Raw genomic sequence first — 20,164 nt, forward strand, 5'->3', positions numbered from 1 at the left:
ATTCTTTTCTGTATGTTTCACTATGTACATAAAATCTGAGTACACATCAGTGTATGGGCATACTGGGGTTATATAAACACTTTTACATGTGGGATTCATGATGAAATGTTTGGAAATCACTGATGTCCCATGACATGAACAGAGTCAGCGTCACAAGTTCTCCTTCCAAATGAAACAGCCTTTTCCTGAGGGTCACACCTTGACCGCCATTGGTCAAAAACACATCAAGCAATTTAAAGTTTCTATCCTCCCAGAGTCTCTTCACCTTCAAGTTTCTTCCTTTTAGGATCATTCCCCCTAAGCTTGCCTCCCTTACTTGGCCATTTTCTACACATTCCATGGTTCCGATTCCCTGTGTAGTCAAAACTTATTCTAAGAGACAACCTAGATAGCAGACCCTCCCACCTAAGCTGATAAAAAGTAAACAGAAGCCCTGGATATGTCCTTATTGTCTTCCTGCACGTGTGAAACATACATAGGACAAGTGTTAAGGACAGAGACTTGATTGTTGCTCATGTCTGTCCTTCCTAGGGACAAGTCCTGGGCCTGGCACACAGTGAATGTTTTTAAGCATTATAAATTAATACAAATCTGTTTGAACTGTATTATAGACCACCCAAAACAAGTGTACAAGGCACTACAAGATCATTTAGGATATGACCTAATTAGACTCAAATGACTTAACAATTCAAAGTTATTCAACTCAGGGGCTAGGAAGGTGGGGACAAGAGATCACGGCGAAAACTAGTTAAGGAGTTTAGCTATATCTGGGAGCTCTGGGTTTGGCTGAGAGCTCCTCCTACCTCAACGGGTAAAGAGGAAGAACAATGGAGGACGAGTCTTAGCATAATCTTCCTGTTTTCCATGTACACGAAGAACACATGTGCACACACACAAACATGTACACCTATACACATGCAAAAACATGCATACCACACACACACACACACACACAAATAGAAAAATAGAAAACAATAAACAGAACAAAAATTACACAACTGATAAAGCCAATACAATAAAAACTCTATAAACTGTTAAGGTGACCTTTTCATTTGTAAACCTGTTTCTGTCCATATCCTTTAATAAGAAAGGGGGGTAGGGAATCTGTGGAGATCATCCTACTACTGCCCAATTGAAACAGATGCTACAACTGAAAGGCCTCCCTATTAGAAGCCAGAAGCATCTGTGTTTATGGTAAGCCAAGCAGGGGATCTCATTTTTAAACAAAGTGTTAAGTCCCTATAAATAGTGGAGCTGTCTACTTAACATAGAAATGCCAAGGGAAAATTCCATGATTTTTCTAACTCTGGCTTTTCCTCTAAGGAACAATAATAAAAGCCAACCACCACAGACATATAGCCTTTTAAACATGAAAACACAATCAGTGTTTTCTTAAGCTGAGTTGCTTGAGTTACCAGAACCCATAACTGTTTAAGGATATAAAACTGTCTTAAGGACCAAACGTTACAAACCGCTGTAGACCACTGGCTATTTGAAAGGACAGCAATGTGGCAATGTCACAAGCCAAAAGGAAACTGCAGGAGAAGTAATGGTGCCATTAGTTATTTCAGAATCTTTAAACTGCAGAGAATTCACTTCTCTCTCTCTCAAAAAAAAAAAAGTGTGTGTGTGTGTGTGTGTGTGTGTGTGTGTGTGTGTGTGTGTTGGGGGAGGGGCTGTTAAACAAGATTTCTCTGGAAAGTATTTAAGTTTGGGAATTTAAATAACACACTGTTGTGTAAAGGTTCCCCGAAGAAAACGGATTACTTGGGTAAAACTTTTTAAATCAAATAACAGTACAGCAAAATAAGCCAAACAACAACCAAACAATATGAGGCAGCAAGCGGTAGCACTCTCTTGTAATCTCAGCACCTGAGAGGTAGAGGCAGGAAGATCAGGGGTTCAAGGTAACTCTCAGCTACACAGGACTTCAAGTCCAGCCTGTGCTACACGAGACTATACCGAAAGCAAGGAAAGAAAAAGAAAAATGGAATGTGCTAGCAGACTAGAAAGGGCTCATGACCAAACAGTCCTCCTACCCTGACTCTAACCCTTTAAAATATCACATCTCTTCCTCTGGCACCTCAGGCCTTGGTTACATTTCCCCAGAGATGTGCATATTCCCACGGCGAAGAGGAGAGCAAAATATAGAAACTTGCTGTAGGGCCAAGCCAGACGACAAGATCCTCCAAGGCGGATCACTCCTGAAAAAAACCTCACAGTTTAGAATTGCACTTTCACTGTGTAGGTGTGGCTGGGGGGTTGCTCACATCTGTAATCCCAGCACTGGGGAAGTTGAGGCAGAAGAAGTCATCCACAAGTTTCTGACCAGACGGTTTCAATGTGAAACTGACTGTCTCAGAGAAAGACCAAAGGAAGCTTTCACTTTCCAACAATGTAACCCCCCCCCCCCAGACATATGACTGGTAACATCAATAAAAACATAGATTTCCATTTGGCACTATCACTACCCACATTTCAAGTACCACAAGTGCTTAATCACTGCCACTACAGGTAATTCCAATGGATAGATTGGTCGAGAACAACACAGAAATGTCATCGTAAATGCCCACTGGCAAGCCTATAGACCCTCCTATACTAAGAACTCCTACCAGAACCTCTAAACCTCCTGAGTGCTTGAATTTTAGATACACAACTACCACACCTGGTCTTCCTGTTAACATTTTGAAGGCAGAATGGTTGGTGAGAAACCTCAGTGGATAAATATGCTTTTCCCCCAAGCCCATGGACCAGACTTTCATACCCAAGAACATCGGAGGCTGACAACATCAAATACAACATCAAAGCAGTTTCCTAAAGGTAATGTCATCTAGCAAATGTAACCCCACGTCTTTGGTCAAGAAACTGAAAATGTATGTCCATGCAAACACTAAACATAAAGGTTCATAGCATATGTAGTCATGACAGACAAAACTGTAAACATCACAAAAGTCCTCCAAAGGATAAGTGGGCAAACAACTATGCCATAGCCACAAAATGAAATACTACTAACAATTAAACAGAAATTAATCATTAGTATATGTTTACCATTCTTGGGGCAGTAAAACCTAGAAGAATGGAGCCAATCAGTGAGGTGTACTGAAGCCTCACGCAATAGCTAACTTTATTCAGAGCATCAGACAATTTATACTCCCAGAGTCAAGAAAAACCACCTAAGTAGAGTTCTCATCAATTCAAGCTGTCGACCCCAAGGACAAGCAGCATGTAGACATGCTTAACATACTAGAATAACAGCAGCAAGCAACAGTGAATAATCTGAAGTGAAGTCCTACCCACTCCACTTGGAAGGAGCAGGAAAACAGGTTCCAAGAACAATTCCAAGTTTTGAAGGAACTGAGCTCACAAGACCCTGGTTTTCTCACAAGCACTCAGAATTCTCCTCACAGGACTGTGTTCCGACAGGTACATACACAACAAGCTTCAAAATGTAATGCTGAGTAAAAGAAGCCCTCTGTGAAAATGCAATCATATGGTGTTTGTGCTTTGTGTCAGCCTATTCCACTGAGTGTAATGTTTTCAAGGTTCAACCAGGTTGAAGAACATATCACTATACACCACTATTTCCTACAACCGGGCCACATCCCATGGCATGGACAGACCACACATTCTGTTTCTCATTTCATCTTCGATGAACATTCGATGAACAGCATCTGGGCATAAGAGTTATGTGGGATTTGGGGTGCCTGTTTGTTTGTTGAGACTGGGCCTTGCTACACAGCTAACTGTGGTCTCTAACTTGTGATTCTCCTGACTCAGTTTTGGAGTGGCAAGATTACATTGTGCACCTCCATACCTGGCTCTACATCCAAGTTTACATAGGAATATACGACTTGAATATTCTGATAAGTGCGCATCAGATATCTAATTTACAAATGCTTTCACCCATTCTGGCAGTTGTCTTTACTTTCTTAATCATCTATCTATCCCCTTTGACACATGAAAATTTCAATTTTGATAAAATCTTATTTTTCCTGATTGCTTATGTTTTTTGTATCACATCTTTTAAAACGATCACTTAAAACAAACAAACAAAAAAATATTGCTTAATCCAAAAGCATGCATTTTTAAAATCTAATCTTCCTTGGAAGAATCATGGTTAGGTCTCTGAACTGTTCTTAAGTTTATTCTTTTCTGATGCTAGAAAGGGAACTGTTTTCTTATTTTTGCTTTTAGATTGCCATCATATAGAAATGTAGATGACTTCTAGACATTGCTCTTCTATGGTACAGCTCTGATGAACCTAGTGACTAACTCTAATACATTTTTTTAGATTCTTTAGGAGTGCCATCTGGAGCTGGAGATGTAGAGCACTTATCCAGTATGCACTGAGTCTCTGCATTCAATCCCCAGTACAACCCAGAACAACGCCAACAAAAGTAAACACCATCCACATAGTGGTGATAACAGGTGCCCTTTATTCCTTTCTTTTGTTGCATATTGGCTCTACCTAAAACTTGCAATGGTGTTGAACAGAGGTGGTCAAAGGAGACATCCTAGTCTCAGTCCTGATCTCTAGGGGAAGCTTTTAACTTTCACCGTGAAGTACAGCTGTGGGGATTTTAGTTGGTTGAGTTTTGTTTTGCGAACCAAGTCTTGACAGTGCCAACTCATAAGATGGCTTTGAGAATCTAACAAGATCTGTGAAGGTGTTTCCCAAACTGCAAAATGCCGGTTCATTTTAGGATTGCATTCCATAACACATTGTTCTTACTCTGAGCAAAGTTTACTCCAAGAGTTGCTAAAGAAATCAAAAGAAATTGACCCTAGTTCTATGAAAATATAACATTTACCTAAAGACATCAACAAGTCTGAGGTCTAATGAGAACTGTCTTCAAAGCAGCAAAATACAATGACAGGCCTCATGATAGTTACCTTAATTGTTGGGCTGATCTGAAGCCCTGTAATTACTCACACACACTCACACACATTCACAAAGTATTTGTAACACTGAGAGGTTTCTCACTTAACACAGCTTGATAACAAATATAAGCATAACATAATGGGCCCATTTACATATTTTATAATTTAGAAATTACTTTTAAATACTTATGTCCAAATGGCTGACTTTCATAATGCTTACTGATTTTCATCAGCGAACAGGAATTACTAGCTTACTTCTGTTCCTTAGAAGGGCTCTTTGGGTCAAGCTGGTAATACAGCTCAGTGCTAGAGTGCTAATCTAGCATACCAACAAAGAAAAGGAAAAGGAAAAAAGGGGGTGGGGAAGGTTCTACATCCAGCATGGCTCCCCCATGGCCACACAGAAAATCCCCCTTTTCTCTAGCTTCTGTCTCTACACTCTAGCACCTTCTCCGGATTCTTAGGCCACACACACTTAGGGCAGAAGTGCATACGAAGGGCTGGGAAGAGAGGCTGGCGTATAGTGAGGGGCAGGCCGGCCAGCCGAAGTGAAGGGGCAGCTGTTTCGATGGGAGGACAGTGCTGGAAGACAGGGGCCCTGACAGATGCTGGGGACATCTTTCTTAAACCGGGCATTGATTACTGTGGATATGTTCATTTTGGAAAAGTGGAACCAATGCCAGGTGGTGGCCCACACCTTTGATCCCAGCTCTCGGGAGGCAGAGGCAGGAGGATCTGTGTGAGTTTGAGGCCAGCCTGCTCTACAGAGTGAGATCCAGTCAGGGATAACAGAGGAGAGAAGAAAGAGAAGAAGAAGAATCTGCTGGTCCCTAGCTTTTCAGTCACCGTTTGATCTCATTTCTAGTTTACTTGCCCTGTACAATGCAGCATTCTGGACCTTGAGTGTGCTGCTCAACATGTATTCCTTGGAAGACTGTTCATTTACCCCTTCCAAAGCACAGTCATGCACAAGCACTTTTCATGCTATCAGATCCAGCAGCCACTGGTCATGTGTAAAACTTGAAATGTGACCAATTCAACTGAGAAACTGGGTATTTTTAATAAATCTAACCCCCTCCCTCAATAATGGAGCTAAAACCCAGGCCAAACACATGCAAGGCAAGCACTCTACCACTAAACCATAGTACCTGATCTTATTTTAAATGTTCAGACAGAGTTTTAACTCACTCTGCAGTCCAGGTGGGCCTTGAAGTACAATTGCAACCTTTCTGCCTAGGATTACAGGCCTACACCACCAGGCCTGGAGAGACACTGTAGCTAGAATTACAGGCCTACACCACCAGGCCTGGAGAGACACTGGATTTTTAATTTGCTTTTATCAGTTTACATATATGACTGTTTAGTTTTGTTTCTTCATCAATTACTAAAAGAGGTCTGAACTAGCAGCTGGATCAGAGGCAGCTCTACCCTGCCACCTGAGTAGCCGGGACAGTCTCTGATGGACCACTATTCAGGAAATGCCAGGAGTCTATCTTCCTTTGCAGCAGAAAACAGCGAGAGAGACAAGATGTATGAAGTGGAGCTGGAGTTTATTAGGAAGGGTAATTAGCACTCACTTAAGCGTGGATGAGAGTGGTGGAGGCGCTTAAGAAAAGGATGAGAAAGGAGGCATCTCACCTCAAAACAACTAGCCTCAAAATTCTCCATCCTCTTGCCTCAGTCCCCGAGTGCTGGGACCGCTACACCTGCCACTGCTTCTATTTATTTCATGTTTATCATTTTGATTTCTCCTCATTGCACCCCCTAGTCTTTGCACCTTAGGAACTGCCCCATGACTTCACTTACTGTAGAGAAAAAAAATCGTGGAAAGGTTTCTTAGCAACCCTTCGAGGAGCGATTGCAGATGCCCTCAAATTGCACCTATAGCTGTTACAACGAACTCAAGAGCTTTCTCCTGTGAAGCCCACACCAGTGCAGGTGCAATTGGGGGGGGGACACCTGAAATTACACCCTTCGGGTGAGAAGACTCTTTCCTGTTCTGTGTCCCCTTGATCTTCCCTGCCCTCCTGCCCTGCTGGGCTCCAACACTTTATCCTTTGCATATGGAGACAATTACTGGGCTCACACACGTTTAAAACTGTTTTGTCTTTATGGGTAACTGAACTCAATGTTGCCTGACCTAGCTCTATTTCTTCTGCTTTAAAGTTCACACTGTCTGCTGTTTATGTGTCTGATGTCACTTTACCTTTTTTGTTTAGAAATTATTACCTGATAAGACTTTTTAAAGAAAATCCTTTTGTTTTAACCTGTATCTTTAGTGACTATCCTAAAAATGATGGCTGGGATCATGCTGGCACAGGGGGTGCATGCTTTTCATGCTAGCATTAGAAGGTAGTGGCAGGCCAAGCTCTGTGAGTTCAAAGCTAGCCTGTTCTACAAAGCAAGTTTGAGGCCAGTAGGGTGATATAGTGAAATCCATCTTTAATTAATTAATTAGGCAAACAAATAGTTCCTGGGCTTTGGGAGTTGTTACCATACATTGTTTAAAAGTCTAAAGTGACTCACTTTTCTTCTGAATGAAGCATTTAATTCTAATAGGATTTGTTCTGTTTATTTTATTAATTTATTTTTTTATTTATTTATTGGGTGTGTGGATATTTCATGTCTATCATCTTGATTCCTCTTAATTGCACTTTTTATTTTTCACTTTCTTGAATTTTTAAAATTAAATTTTCCATTGTTATTCATATTTTTTATTATTTCAGTAGTTACCCTGGAAATAAACATATTAAGCCAAAAGCCATTCAAGTAGCTCTAACTCCTTACTGAACAGAACAAAAAGCATAAAACACTCAGAGTCTATGCCTACCCCTACCCCATCATATATTTAGTTCTAGTGGTTAAATTTTCCATATGACATCACTGACTTATTTTAACTACTATTTCTGCTCTCATTCTTATTTTGAAACAGGGTCTTGCTATGTAGCCTAGCCTGGCCTCACCTCACAGCAGCCCACATGGAGGGGAAGAGCCTATACATCCCTCTACTTCAGACTTTTTGAATTTGCAGACAGGTCAAGTCTCCTGCATCCTCTCTTCAAATGCAACCTTTGCCTCATTCTTCCCCACCGGGAGGCTGGCTGGCCAAGACCTCCTTTACTGCCTTTCATGTTTTCCTAAACGCTTTCCATAGCTTCCCACTTCCCTGGAACTGAATTCCACGTAATTTTTTTTTTTTTTTAAATTTTTATTTTCTGGTTAGAAGTAGTTAGCCAATATAAAATGAACTCAATGGTATTTTCATAGACTTCTTATCTAATTTTGGCTTTTTTTTTTTTTTCGGTCTTATTGGTCTTTTGCTTGTATATTTTGGTTTCTGTTTTTGTGTTTCTGTGGGGGTTTGTTTTGGTTTCTTTGGTATGTTCCTTGGGCTTGTTTGTTTTAAAGAGAGTGTAGATTGGTTGGGTGGGGAGGTGGGAGGGAGAAATCCAAATATAGGTATGAAAAAAAAAATTTCAAGCTGGGTGGTGGTAGTAAACACCTTTAGTTCCAGTACTCAGGAGGCAAAGGCAGGTGGATCTTTGAGTTCAAGGCCAGCCTTGTCTACACAGTGAGTTCCATGACAGCCAGGGCTACAGAGTAATCCTGGCTCTAAAAACCGAAAAGCAAATTAATTTCAAACCTATCATTTCATACTCTTGCTCTTCACTCTTAAAGCCTTATTTCTATAAGCATATTAAATACATATATTTACTATGTGTCTGGTAATTTCAATATCTTAAGTCTTTGGAAATTCTAACTCCTTTCTGTTTGTTTTGGTTTTTGTTATTTTGAAACAGGGTCATACTATGTAACCTTGGCTGGTTTGGAACTCACTTTGTAGACCTGCCTGGGCTTGCACTCACAGAGATCTGCCTGCCTCTGCATCCCAGTGCTGGGATTATAGGTGTGCATTTATCATTTGTTAAGGAAATGTGCTCCTCAGTTTGTGTGGAGATTGGAGGAGAACCCTGTAGGACTTGTTTCAGGTCTCTTCTTCTACCGTGTGGGTCCCTGGGATTGAACTCAGGTCATCAGGCGTTCTCCAAAAATGACTTCTTCCAAGAAGCTTTATGCTTTATGCTACTGGGGTATCCAAGGCGAATGGGGGCCTGTGGGGTGTATGGAGGCATGTGGGAGTGTGGGGGGGCTTATGTGGGCCTGTGGGGACATGTGTGGGTGTGGGGAGGGAGCTGTGGGGTGTATGGGGACCTGTGGGGTGTGTGGGGGCCTGTGGGGACGTGTGGGAGTATGTGGGGCCTGTGGGGTGTGTGTGGGTGTGTGTGTGGGCCTGTGAAGGTATGTATGGGCCTGTGGGGACATGTGTGGGTGTGGGGAGGGAGCTGTGGGGTGTATGGGGACCTGTGGAGGTGTGTGGGGGCCTGTGTGGTGTGTGTGGGCCTGTGGGGACGTGTGGGGGTATGTGGGGCCTGTGGGGTGTGTGTGGGTGTGTGTGTGGGCCTGTGAAGGTATGTATGGGCCTGTGGGGACATGTGAGGGTGTGGGGGGCTGCGGGGTGTGTGGGGATGTGGGGGGTGTGGGGAGATGTGAGGTATGAGGAGCCTGTGGGGTGTATGTGGGCCTGTGGGGATGTGTGGGGGTGTGTGGGGGCCTGTGGGGTATGTGGGGTGTGTGGAAGCATGTAGAGGCATGTGGAGGTGTGGGGGGGTGGGGTCACTGCCACTATTGTACCACTTCATACCTAATTATTGGCTTAAGAGTTTCATACCAACCAGGGAGTGTAAAATCAGAATTCCAAACTTCAAGGTGACCTAGTGGATAAAAATATTAAAGAGGATTTTGTTGTTGTTGTTGTTGTTTGTTTTTGTGACCCTACCCAGCACCAAAGTGAAACAGAAAATTTTCCTTTCAGATCCCTGGGTGGAACAAGTTTACTCCTAGCTGATATTTATTATGAGGTGTATCCCCGGAGAGACCATCTTTACAAGGGGGATGCTACCAAAACTGCCAATGTTTATCTTCTGTTCTCTGAGCTCTGGAGGCAAAGGTGAAATCATCCTCCTCTCACGGCAAAAGCTCCTGGCTGCTATTTTCCACTTGCACACAGGGTTTGGCCTGATTCTTCTTTAAGCTCTGACTGGCTACCACCCCGAATTCAATTATTTCTAAGGCTTATTTTTATTTTTATTGTTACTTATATGTATGTGTGCATTACACATGTACAGCAGCCTGCAAAGGCCAGGAGAGGACATCAGATCCCTGGAACTGAGAAACGGGTGCTTGTGAGCCACCCAATATGGGTGATGGCAACCAAACCTCTAAGCCATATTTCTCCAGTTCTGAATTCAGGTTTTTTTTTTTTTTTTTAACGTATTTTATCTAACATCTTAAATTTTTTTATGTGGGAAGATTGATGAGAGAACCTAATTCACTATACTACTGTAAGAAACAACTACAACTTCTCAGATATTTCAGAAATTGGGTGCAGGGAGGTCTTAAAGAGGAGAAAGGAGAACATTGAAGCTTATGAACATGAAGGTTGCATATAAGTTTACAAAAAGAAAACCTTCAACAATCCACATGGAACCACAATGGAGAAGTAAGTTGCAAAGTCAACAGGTCTCAACCCACATGCACCACAATCAACGGAGAGTCTGTTGAAGGAGACTGCAGAGCTCCAGACTCAGCACATCTGTCAGCCTGAAACAAGCCTGGAAGCTCTCTCCACAAGCTCTCAAGTGATGCTGGTGCACTGGTCTGCTGGGCTGTAGAAACATTGTGGCAATCCTTGTATCAGGGATACATAAACTTCATTTAAAAATGCAATGCTAAGGGGCTAGAGAGATGGCTCAGTGGTTAAGAGCACTGACCACTCTTCCCAAGGATCTGAGTTCAATTCCCAACATCCACCTGGCAGTACACAACTATCGACAACTCCAGTTCTAGTGGATTTTTTCCCCTCTTCTGGCCTTCTCACCCATGCACAGAAAAACAAGCATGTAAATCATATATACACAAAATAATTAATTAAAAAACAAGACAAAACAAACAAACCAAACAAAACAAAAACGACTGACACACATATAAACTAACAGGTACTATGGCAGCCTGCACAAGATCTGCACAGGTTCAAGCCAGATAGGGTTCCCAGTGCTGAGACAGGGGAGTGCACACAGGCTCCCATCCCTATTTTTTCAATGGTGCCTCATGGGTATATTAAGCATACTTATGTATAGACCCCATAGCACAATAAATGGCCAGCATGAAATGAACATAATGGTATTTTGCAGAATTTTTTTGTCTCATATGGCTTTGGTTGGGCATCTTTTGTCTTACTGACCTAAAACTTGTATATTATGGCTTCTGATTTTGTGTTTTTATAAATTTTTAGTGTGTGTGTGTGTGTGTGTGTGTGTGTGTGTGTGTGTGTGTCTGTGTATACATATGTTTGCTCTTCTTTTTTCTTAATTCTGGTTTCTTTCTTTTGTTTGCCTGTTTGTTTCCTAAAGAAAGAGAGAAAGGAAGGTTATGGATCTGGGTGGGTGGGAAGGATCTGGGAAGAACTTGAGGAAAGGAAACCATGACCAGAATATAATGTATGGGAGCATTATTTCAAATATATATTCAGACATATGTGTATATATCTGTAACATAGACCAGAAGAACACAAGCAGTACAGAGACTTCAGTGTATATACAGAGGCTTCAGAAACACTCAGAGGTCCTGAGTTCAATTCCCAGCAACCACATGGCTCACAACAGTCTGTATGAGATCTGGCGCCCTCTCTGGCCTGCAGGAATGCATGCAGGGAGAACACTGTATACATAATAAATAAATCTTTAAAAAAAAAAAAAAAAAAAAAAGGAAAGAGAGAGAAAGAGAAAAAAGAAGGAAAGAAAGAAATCCCCAACAAAGAGATTCTTTAGAAGACCCAGAATTTGGTGATAATATTCTCCTAGCATGTCAAGTCACATATGAATTTGTATGTTCATAAGCTCTTAATACTAAAACCTCTTTACAACAGAAATGAATCCCATCACTAAATCTGTAAAACATTCTACTGGCCTAGTGATTTCAAAACTCACTATTATTTCTTCCCTGAATGATTTTCCTGTTTCCTCCTCTATTTCACTAGTGCAAATCCACTGACCCTTAGCACCTCATTCGGGGTAAGGCAGATGACCACAGTACCCTGCGTAAAACGCTGGTGCTACGTTGTTTGGTTTGAATGTACAGCTTCAAGTTGTGGTAAACTATTACACCTTTACACCTTTTGCCTTAAAACCAGAGAGAGAGGGGGGGGAGGAAAGAGAGAGTTGATTTTTTAAAAGTTATTTAGCTGAATTTTATTAGAGTCTTTGTATCTATCTTTGTAAAACACAGGAGGAAATGGCGGGTCCAAATGAACAGACACAGAGTGTGCACTTTCTGAATTCCTCCTAAAATTCACATGGAAAGGGCTGAAAATGTAAAAGGTGGAAAAATAAAAGGCTGGCCAGGAAGGATAGCTCCATGGCAAAAGGACAGAGTTGGAACCCCAAGACTCACATAGTGAAAGGAAAGGGCGGCTCCTTCCAGTTGTATTTGACCTCCACATATATACATGTCTAGCCACACACATGCACACAAAGATAAACAAGTAAATAAATGGATTTTTTTTAAATGAGGAAGCGGTGCACTTCATGAGACAGCAATGAGTAGCAGTGAAATAATAAAGTGTGGACTCAGACCCACACACAGAGAAACTCACAGACCAGTGGAGATAAAGGACGGACCCAATAAACATTGGGACAACTGTTCTTGAATATGGAAGGATAAAATTAACTTCATAATTCACACCAAACACAAAAATAAGTTCCAGATGAATTAATCATCAAAATAAGCAAAGCAAATAAACTTTAAAATAAGACCTTTCTTGAACATCACACAAAAGTATAAACCATATGGGCCAAAAATGGCAACTATAACAATAACATTTAAATCTAAGACTTTGTAAACAACATGAAAAAAAATGATCACCTATAAGATATTTGCATCTAGAAGCTATCTACAACTAATAGTTTGAATCTAAAGCAAATCCTGCCCTCCTCAAAAGGAAAAACTATATAAATAAGAAAATTTGAGTATCTTAACTGACAAATGGACAACACCTATACAATGGTGATTATTTAAGATTTAATAAAACCACTGGAGATCAAAATGCAAAGCTAGCCACAGCCATAGAGCCAGGCAGTGGTGGTACACTCCTTTAATCCCACCAGCAACAAGAGTTAGCCATAGAAGCTGAGCAATGGTGGTAGACACCTTTAATCCCAGGACTCAGGAGACAGGCAGATGGATTTCTGTTAGTTTAAGGCCACACTGAGTTACCTGAAATTGATCCAGTCTAAAAAAGAAACAGCTCTAACAACGGAGATCTCAGCACTTTGGATCCCATACCTTTAATCCCAGCTCTAGAGGGGTATATAAGATAGGAGTGGGGCATTGAGTAGTCAGTCTCAGATTTACTCTCCATTCACACTGAAGACAGGACAGCCCTTTCAGCCTGAGGCAGAGGTAAGAGCTAGTGGCTGGCTGCTTTGCTTCTCTGATCTTCAGCTTGAACCCCAATATCTATCTCTGGATTTTTATAACTGTGTTACAAATGATAATGCATGGAGGAACTCTCCAGTGACCAACAGGAAAAATGCTTAACCTCACCATGGTATTCAGGACAAAATGGAAATTACATTGATGAGATCATGTTGCATTTCTTATATTAAGTTTAACGTCAGCAACACAAAGTGTGGGAGTTTACAGACAGTATTATAGGGCACAAACTTCTAGTCCCAGCATTCAGAGGCAGAGGCAGGCAAATCTCTGTGAGTAGGTCAGCACATTCTACAAAGTGAATTCTAGGCCAGCCTGGGCTACACAGGGAGACCCTGTCTCAAAAGCAACAAAAAAAGGAAAAGCAACCAGCATTATAGCAAGTGTTTGGTATATTACAAATGCAGGCGTTACTAAGGGGTTACTCTTCTGTCCATTAAGAACTTTTCTATAGTAAAATAATATACCTTTAGATAGGTGAGATGGTTCAGCAAGTAAAGGCATTTGCTACCAAGTTTGACAACCTGGGCTCACGTGGTGGGGTGGAAGGAGAGAACTGACCCCCACAAGTTGTCCTCTGAGCTCTACATATGTGCCGTGACATAAATGTGCACTCATAAATGAACAGATGTGATAGAAGCTGGAGAGATGGCTCAGTGGTTCAGAGCACTGGAGGACCTGAGTTCAATTCCCAGCACCCACATGGCAGCTCACATAAATAAACAGATGTAAAAACAATAACATACTTTTACCTTGAAAAAAAATAAATCCATGTATTAAATAGTGCTTTAATGAATTAAGCTTTATTTTCTAAAATGTATTGCCCTTGAAGATTTTTAAATTTCTACTAAATTGATGCACAAAAGCAAATACATAAAGTAGAGATAATAGTGAGTAAATATCTAGCATGGCCTCTGCTTTCTTGAAGTGGAGGCAAATAATAACACTAATACTTTATTTCTGAGTCAGGGTCTTTCTTGGACCACTAACCCTCAAATCATGACACAGGAACTTATTAATTATGAATGTTTGGCTTTAGTTTAGGCTTGTTTCTTGCTAGCTCTTATAACTTAATTTAACCTGTTTCTCTTCATCTACATTTTGCCTGAGGGTTTTTTATCTTTCTTTCATTCTGTATGTCTTACTCAAGTGTCTGGCTGGCTGGTGGCTGCCTGACCTTTCTCCCTAGTTCTTTCCACGTCTCAAGCCTAGATTTCTCTCCTCCTACTTATTCTTTCTGCCTGCCAGCCTCACCTATCCCTCTACTGACTGGCTATTGGCCATTCATCTTTTTATTAGACAGACAAAACAACATCCTTAAAGAAATGTAGCATAAAGTCAGTGAAACCATCAAGTGTACTGAAATCCTCAGATGAACTTTTCAACCAGTTTAGAAAAGCTGCAATAGAGAAAGAAGTAAAGGCCCGGACACAGGAGCAGACACGGAAACACCTGGAGCAAAGCTCAAAGGAACCCAAAGTATCTCAAGAAAATCAGAGCGAGCACTGTAATGAGACATTCACTCCCCCCCCCACCCCCACAACTGTGGCACTGACCACGCCCATTGGGGGTGGAGCCAGGGGCAGAAGTGACCTAGGGGAACTAGGTCTGAGGAGGAGCCCAGGAGCGCTCTCTTGCTGGTGGGACTCGGACAGATCATCCAGAGGCATCCTTGGGACCAGGAACCTGCTGGTGTTCATCTGTCTATGTTGTCAGTTATCTATTTGGCCTATTTGTTTCTCCTGATCCTTATTAAATCACGATAGCTTGGAAATGGCTTACCTCTAGAATCTTTATCAGACAAAGTGGAAAGCAAGTGTCATGAAGAGCAGCATGAACAGCAGCCGTTGGAAGCTCTAGACATAAGCAAACTCTGGTTTCTCAAAGACCGGAACTTAGCGAGGAAGGAGGAGCAAGAACGGAGGAGAAGAGAGGCACTGGCGGGTACGACCGATATGACTCTTCAAAGCGACATTATGACAATGTTTGAAAATAACTTTGATTAAAACTCAGTTTTAATTTAAAAAAACCCGAAATGCAGCATAAGTGTAACACATTTTATATAGTTAAACAAATGCAGCAATAAAAAAAGTAACACATCTTTACACAATTAAAGTAATATTCAGCAACACAAACAAATGTGACACATCTTTACATGGTTAAAATAATATTCCACAACATTCTATAGCTCAGTATGTACACCACGCTGGCTTCAAACATACTGTGATCCTCCTGCCTCTGTCTCCGGAGTACTGGGATTACAGACATGTGCCAACACACTGGGAAGGCACCCAGTTACAATGAGAAACAGATAAATCTTTAAGATAGAAACGGGGGTTTTTAAGGCTCTGTAACAAAGTATCCTGATTTACAGCTTGAGATCAGAACAGGCTTTCCCAAGTGTTCTCTGAGTAGGAGGTAAATGGTTGGGGGCAGAACATTACAAAGAAAAGAAAGGGCCCAGCAAAGACCTTGTGGTAAGAGAAACTACTATAGCTTCAAGGAATTGAAAGGCTTATATAACCTGAGCACTGACAGTAAAAGTGAGTGGAGGGAAACAGTAGCAAAACCACACAGAGCCTCAAGGTTAAGTACTTGATCTTCTCCTAAAAATGAATGGGATGTTGCTGAGGAGGGGTTTAAGCAGCAAGGGGCACCGGAGAATGGAAGTGGGGCAGAATGCCAAAAGGAGACTACTTGGAAACTTCCTCCGCTATCCAGACCAGAGAAAGAAAAGAGGCTAGAAGTGAAGGTGCAGAATGATGATCTGATCAGGGAAAAGGCTGCCACAACAGCACTGGACGATTTTAATACTGAGGATGGTTTAAAGCAACAATACTCCCAAGCCTACCTTTTCTATGTCTTTAAAAATTACTTTTATTATTTTTAGTGTGTGGGTAGGAAGACAGTGATGAATTGTCCTGAGAACAGAGCAGGGGATATGGCAAAAGGTATAGAGAACAGGATTGGGGAGACAGCTGGGTAGATAAAGCACTTGTCCTGCAAGTGTGAGGACCTTAGTTCAAATCCCCAGAACCACTGTAAAGCCAGATAAAATGGCTTATGTCTATAATCCCGGGTAGACAGATTCTCCAGGAGCTAGAAAGCTAGCTAGCCTGGCATAAGCAGAGGTGAACAACAAAAGATACCCTTTTCAAACAGGGTGGATGGCAAAACCTAACCCAATGTTGTCATTTGATGGCCACATATAACTACACACACACACACACACACATACACACTCCGTACCCATCATGTTTTCACTGGATGTGTGATATTGCCATTCAATGGAAAAAACAAAACAAAACAAAACAAAACAACAACAACAACAAAAAAAAAAAAAAACAGAAAAGTACCAGGTATGTAAATCCTAGCTTTTTGAGCAAGAGTTCAAGTGGTCTTGAATTTATTTATTTACGTATTTATTTTGATTTTTTTGAGACAGTGTCTTTCTATGTAGCTCTGGCTGTCCTGGAACTCACTATGTGGACCAAGCTAGCCTCAAACTGTCTGAGATCTTCCTGCTTCTGTCTCTTCGGAGATCAAAGGTATGCACCCAGCCTTGTTCTTGAGTTTTAATAGGCAGTTGCACATATCAATTTGGAATTTTGAGGGCAATTGTGTGCAGGATGGGTGAAATCTTGAGAACCCCAAGCATACAGACAGCGATAGCTCTGGCTCAGAAGAGATTATTGGAGATAAAACAGAGCATGGGAATTGAATGACAGGGTGGTGAAAGATGATTCGGCAAGAGAGATGAGTCAAAACAGTAGCAAGGCATTGCAGAAACCTTTGTCTCTAATTTAGAAGGCAAAGGTCAGACCAGCCAGTGGTAATATAGGCCTTTAATCCCAGCACTAGGGAGGCAGAGACAGGTGGATCTCTGTGAGTTCAAGGCCAGCCTGGCCCACAGAGCGAGTTCCAGAACAGCTAGAGCTGTGACACAGAGAAAAACCTTGTCCCGAGGGGAGGTAGAGAGGAGGGAGCAATGGTTAACAATGTCAGACACTGCTGAGACATCAAGTATGACAAGGATTGAAAAATGTGTACTCCATTTAGGGACTGGTTTCAGTCAGTCTGTGGTGGGCCAAGGAGGGAGCAGGTGGTAAATAAATAAATGGGAGACAATAAACAGAGAAAATCATCGGGCTTCATCGCTGTAAAATAATAAAGTAAAGGTGACATGGGGAGGGACCGGGGGAGGAGGGTCTGTTTAAGAGACGCTCCAGTATGTTTCAAAACAAGTGATGATTCGGGAGAGGGAGTCCCGGGGAGGAAAAGGTAGACCCTGAGGTACATTTGGAAGGGCCAGCCTGAGATAAAAAGGGTTATGAGAAAAGGAGAAGGAAGAGATAGAACTAGACTGATGACCTCTAGGTCTCTTTGGGACTCTAGAATCTCATGACCTACAATTCTCTTTAGACCGGGTATTTGCATATGTGCACGCATGTATGCAAACTTATTCAGATACTCAGGTATAAGTAAATCGGTCAAGCACATCGTTAGTCTGTAATGACGCAGTTAATGTCCCCAGGTTTTCCACCAGTGTAATCTCTGGGCCGGATCCATCCACCAGGGCTCTTAGCTCTAATGCATACTGCAATAACAGCAGTGACCTGGCCCCATCTCTCCTCGCCAACCCCATCCTATCCCGCGATCCTACAAGCTAAAGGAGGAAGTAAAATGTAAATCGAAGCGACTGTCACTTAGAAAAACAGAACGTGACACCCCCCCCCCCCAAATCCATCTGCACTCCGGACTAAAGACATTGCAGCCTCCCTCGACAGTTGACAGGTTTCTCCCCAGAGGATGGCTGAGATTAGCCCTAAAAGTCATTTGCAGCCCCCTCCTCTTTTCATTTAGGATATCATTCATTTAGGAAGAACGAGAAATGGGTCCCCACACCCTCGCCCCGACTGCAGCGGACTACACCCCGCGGTTATCCAGCAGTGCCACCTCAGAAACCCTCGGAGGAACGCGGAGGACACTCGGCGCTCGTCAGAGGGGGCTCGAGTGGCCACCACCCTCAGGGTGTCTGGAGGACGAGGGAAGCGAGCCCCACGGGTCGGCAAGGGAGGCGCGGGAGAGCCGGGGAACGAGGAGACAACCTGGGGGAAGACGGAGTTTCTGAGCAGAGCTAATCCCCTGCCGCAGCTGCCCTGTCTCGCCTCCAGCCCTGCTCTGACCGCCCTTCTCTCAGGGTTCCCCGGTGCTCAGCCTCGCGCTCCCTCCCCGGAGCCCGCGAGGACCTCGCGGCGGTCGCGAAGCCGCGATCCCGCCGCGAGCTGGGGTCGCCCGGCCGCCACTCACCCGGCCCGCCATCTTCGCGGACACGTCCGGTCCCGAGGCTGCAGCTCCGCACTCGGCTGAGCCCGCCCCCGCCGCGCGCGTGCCCGCCTGCAGCCCGCCCTCGCGCAGGCGCGCAGCCGCCGGGAGGCCGCGCCCGCGCCCGGCCGCGTCCCCGACGCCCTTCCCCCCCCCCCCGGCCCGTGCGCGCGCGCGCAGGCGGAGCGGCGCCATTTTGGCTGAAGACAAGCTGGCGTCCTCACTGCTTCCCTGTTTCCAGGGAAGCCACGGCAGTTGGCCACGTGGCCTGTAATGGCCTTTTAGCTTTCCTCTTCCAGACCTCTTCAACGGGAACGCGCCGAGAAAACCCCGTGTGGTTCCTGGCCTTCACCCCCAAGGAAGGGTGATAGCCAGAAGCTGATTCCGAATTCGGATTCTGTTCGAACCCAGGCTTTTCTTTTGCACTTGTTTTGAAAGTGAATCATAATTCTGTATTTGTTAGCTTTATGGTTCACATCGTCAGTTATTAGCATAATTTATATCTTTACTAATTTTTTCCAGTATTATTTCATTTTTAGGGTACTTGCAAATAAATGTCATAGGTTCGGTCTGTGTATGAAGGTTTATGAGTGTGCCTGTATGTGTTTAGGCCAGAAGACACCAAGATGTCTTTTTCAATCATTTGTCCACCTTATTTCTCAAGATAATTGCTTGGATGGCCAGCAATTCCCAGGGGATCTTCCTGCCTCTACCTCCTCAGCACTGATGTAACAAATGCCTGCTTCCATGCTCACAGATGCCAGGCGTCCTAACTGAGCTCCTCGCCTGCTGAGAAAGCATCTTACTTAGTTAGCATTCAGCCTTCTCCCGAGACCTGAGTTCAGTCTTAATCTCCATGTTGCCTTCCTTCACACCATTTCTGTAAGGATTCAGGCATTATGCTGGCCTGCCCGGCACATGGGAGAATGCAGTACTCTGGTCAGCCCAGGGTTCCATGACTACTAGTCTGCATGCAGGTACAAAGGACACCTTTAAAAGAAAGACCCCGACGTATACCCTGGTGCCCCTGTTCCTCTGGGGCAGACAAGCCTTTTCCAGCCCCTTGTTATCTTCTGTTTCTGTCTCTTTTTACCTAATTTTCTTACCTCCCCCTCAATAAAACTTTTCATATGAGTCACATCTACAGGTCTCTGTTTCCCCATTAGCCCGCTGTCTATCACATGCCCCGGGACCAGGAACCTGCCACCTGCTGTCCCAACCCAGGCCATATTATCCTAATAATTTCTTCACTGCAATCTCATGTCTAACTTCAGACTGCAGGAAGAATAGTTCTACATCAAATACTTGTAAAATCCCCTGTCAATGTTTCTTTTCACGTTAGCCTGAGACAATGAGTGATATTAGAGCTTAGCACTACTTTCTCATTGAAGAAAATGAGGATATGAGC

At 43.1% G+C, this 20,164-nt stretch overlaps 1 protein-coding gene across 3 annotated transcripts in view; it reads right to left on the reverse strand.

Moving 5' to 3' along the window:
- The window catches only part of Nsf (N-ethylmaleimide sensitive factor, vesicle fusing ATPase), a 290,174-nt gene that overhangs the window by 108,677 nt on the left and 161,333 nt on the right, over positions 1–20,164 (reverse strand). For 2 of the 3 annotated variants that reach the window (XM_051178621.1, XM_051178607.1), the window contains exon 1: positions 18,742–18,876. The exons of the other annotated variant lie outside the window; for it this stretch is intronic. In XM_051178621.1, coding sequence (XP_051034578.1) covers positions 18,742–18,753 — 12 coding nt within the window. In that variant the 5' untranslated portion in view covers positions 18,754–18,876. Of the gene's footprint in view, positions 1–18,741; positions 18,877–20,164 lie in introns of those variants that run through there. 3 annotated transcript variants of the gene reach the window in all.

This window comes from Phodopus roborovskii, unplaced genomic scaffold (genome assembly GCF_943737965.1).
Source record: "Phodopus roborovskii unplaced genomic scaffold, PHOROB, whole genome shotgun sequence".
In the NCBI taxonomy this organism is placed as follows: Eukaryota; Metazoa; Chordata; class Mammalia; order Rodentia; family Cricetidae; genus Phodopus; species Phodopus roborovskii.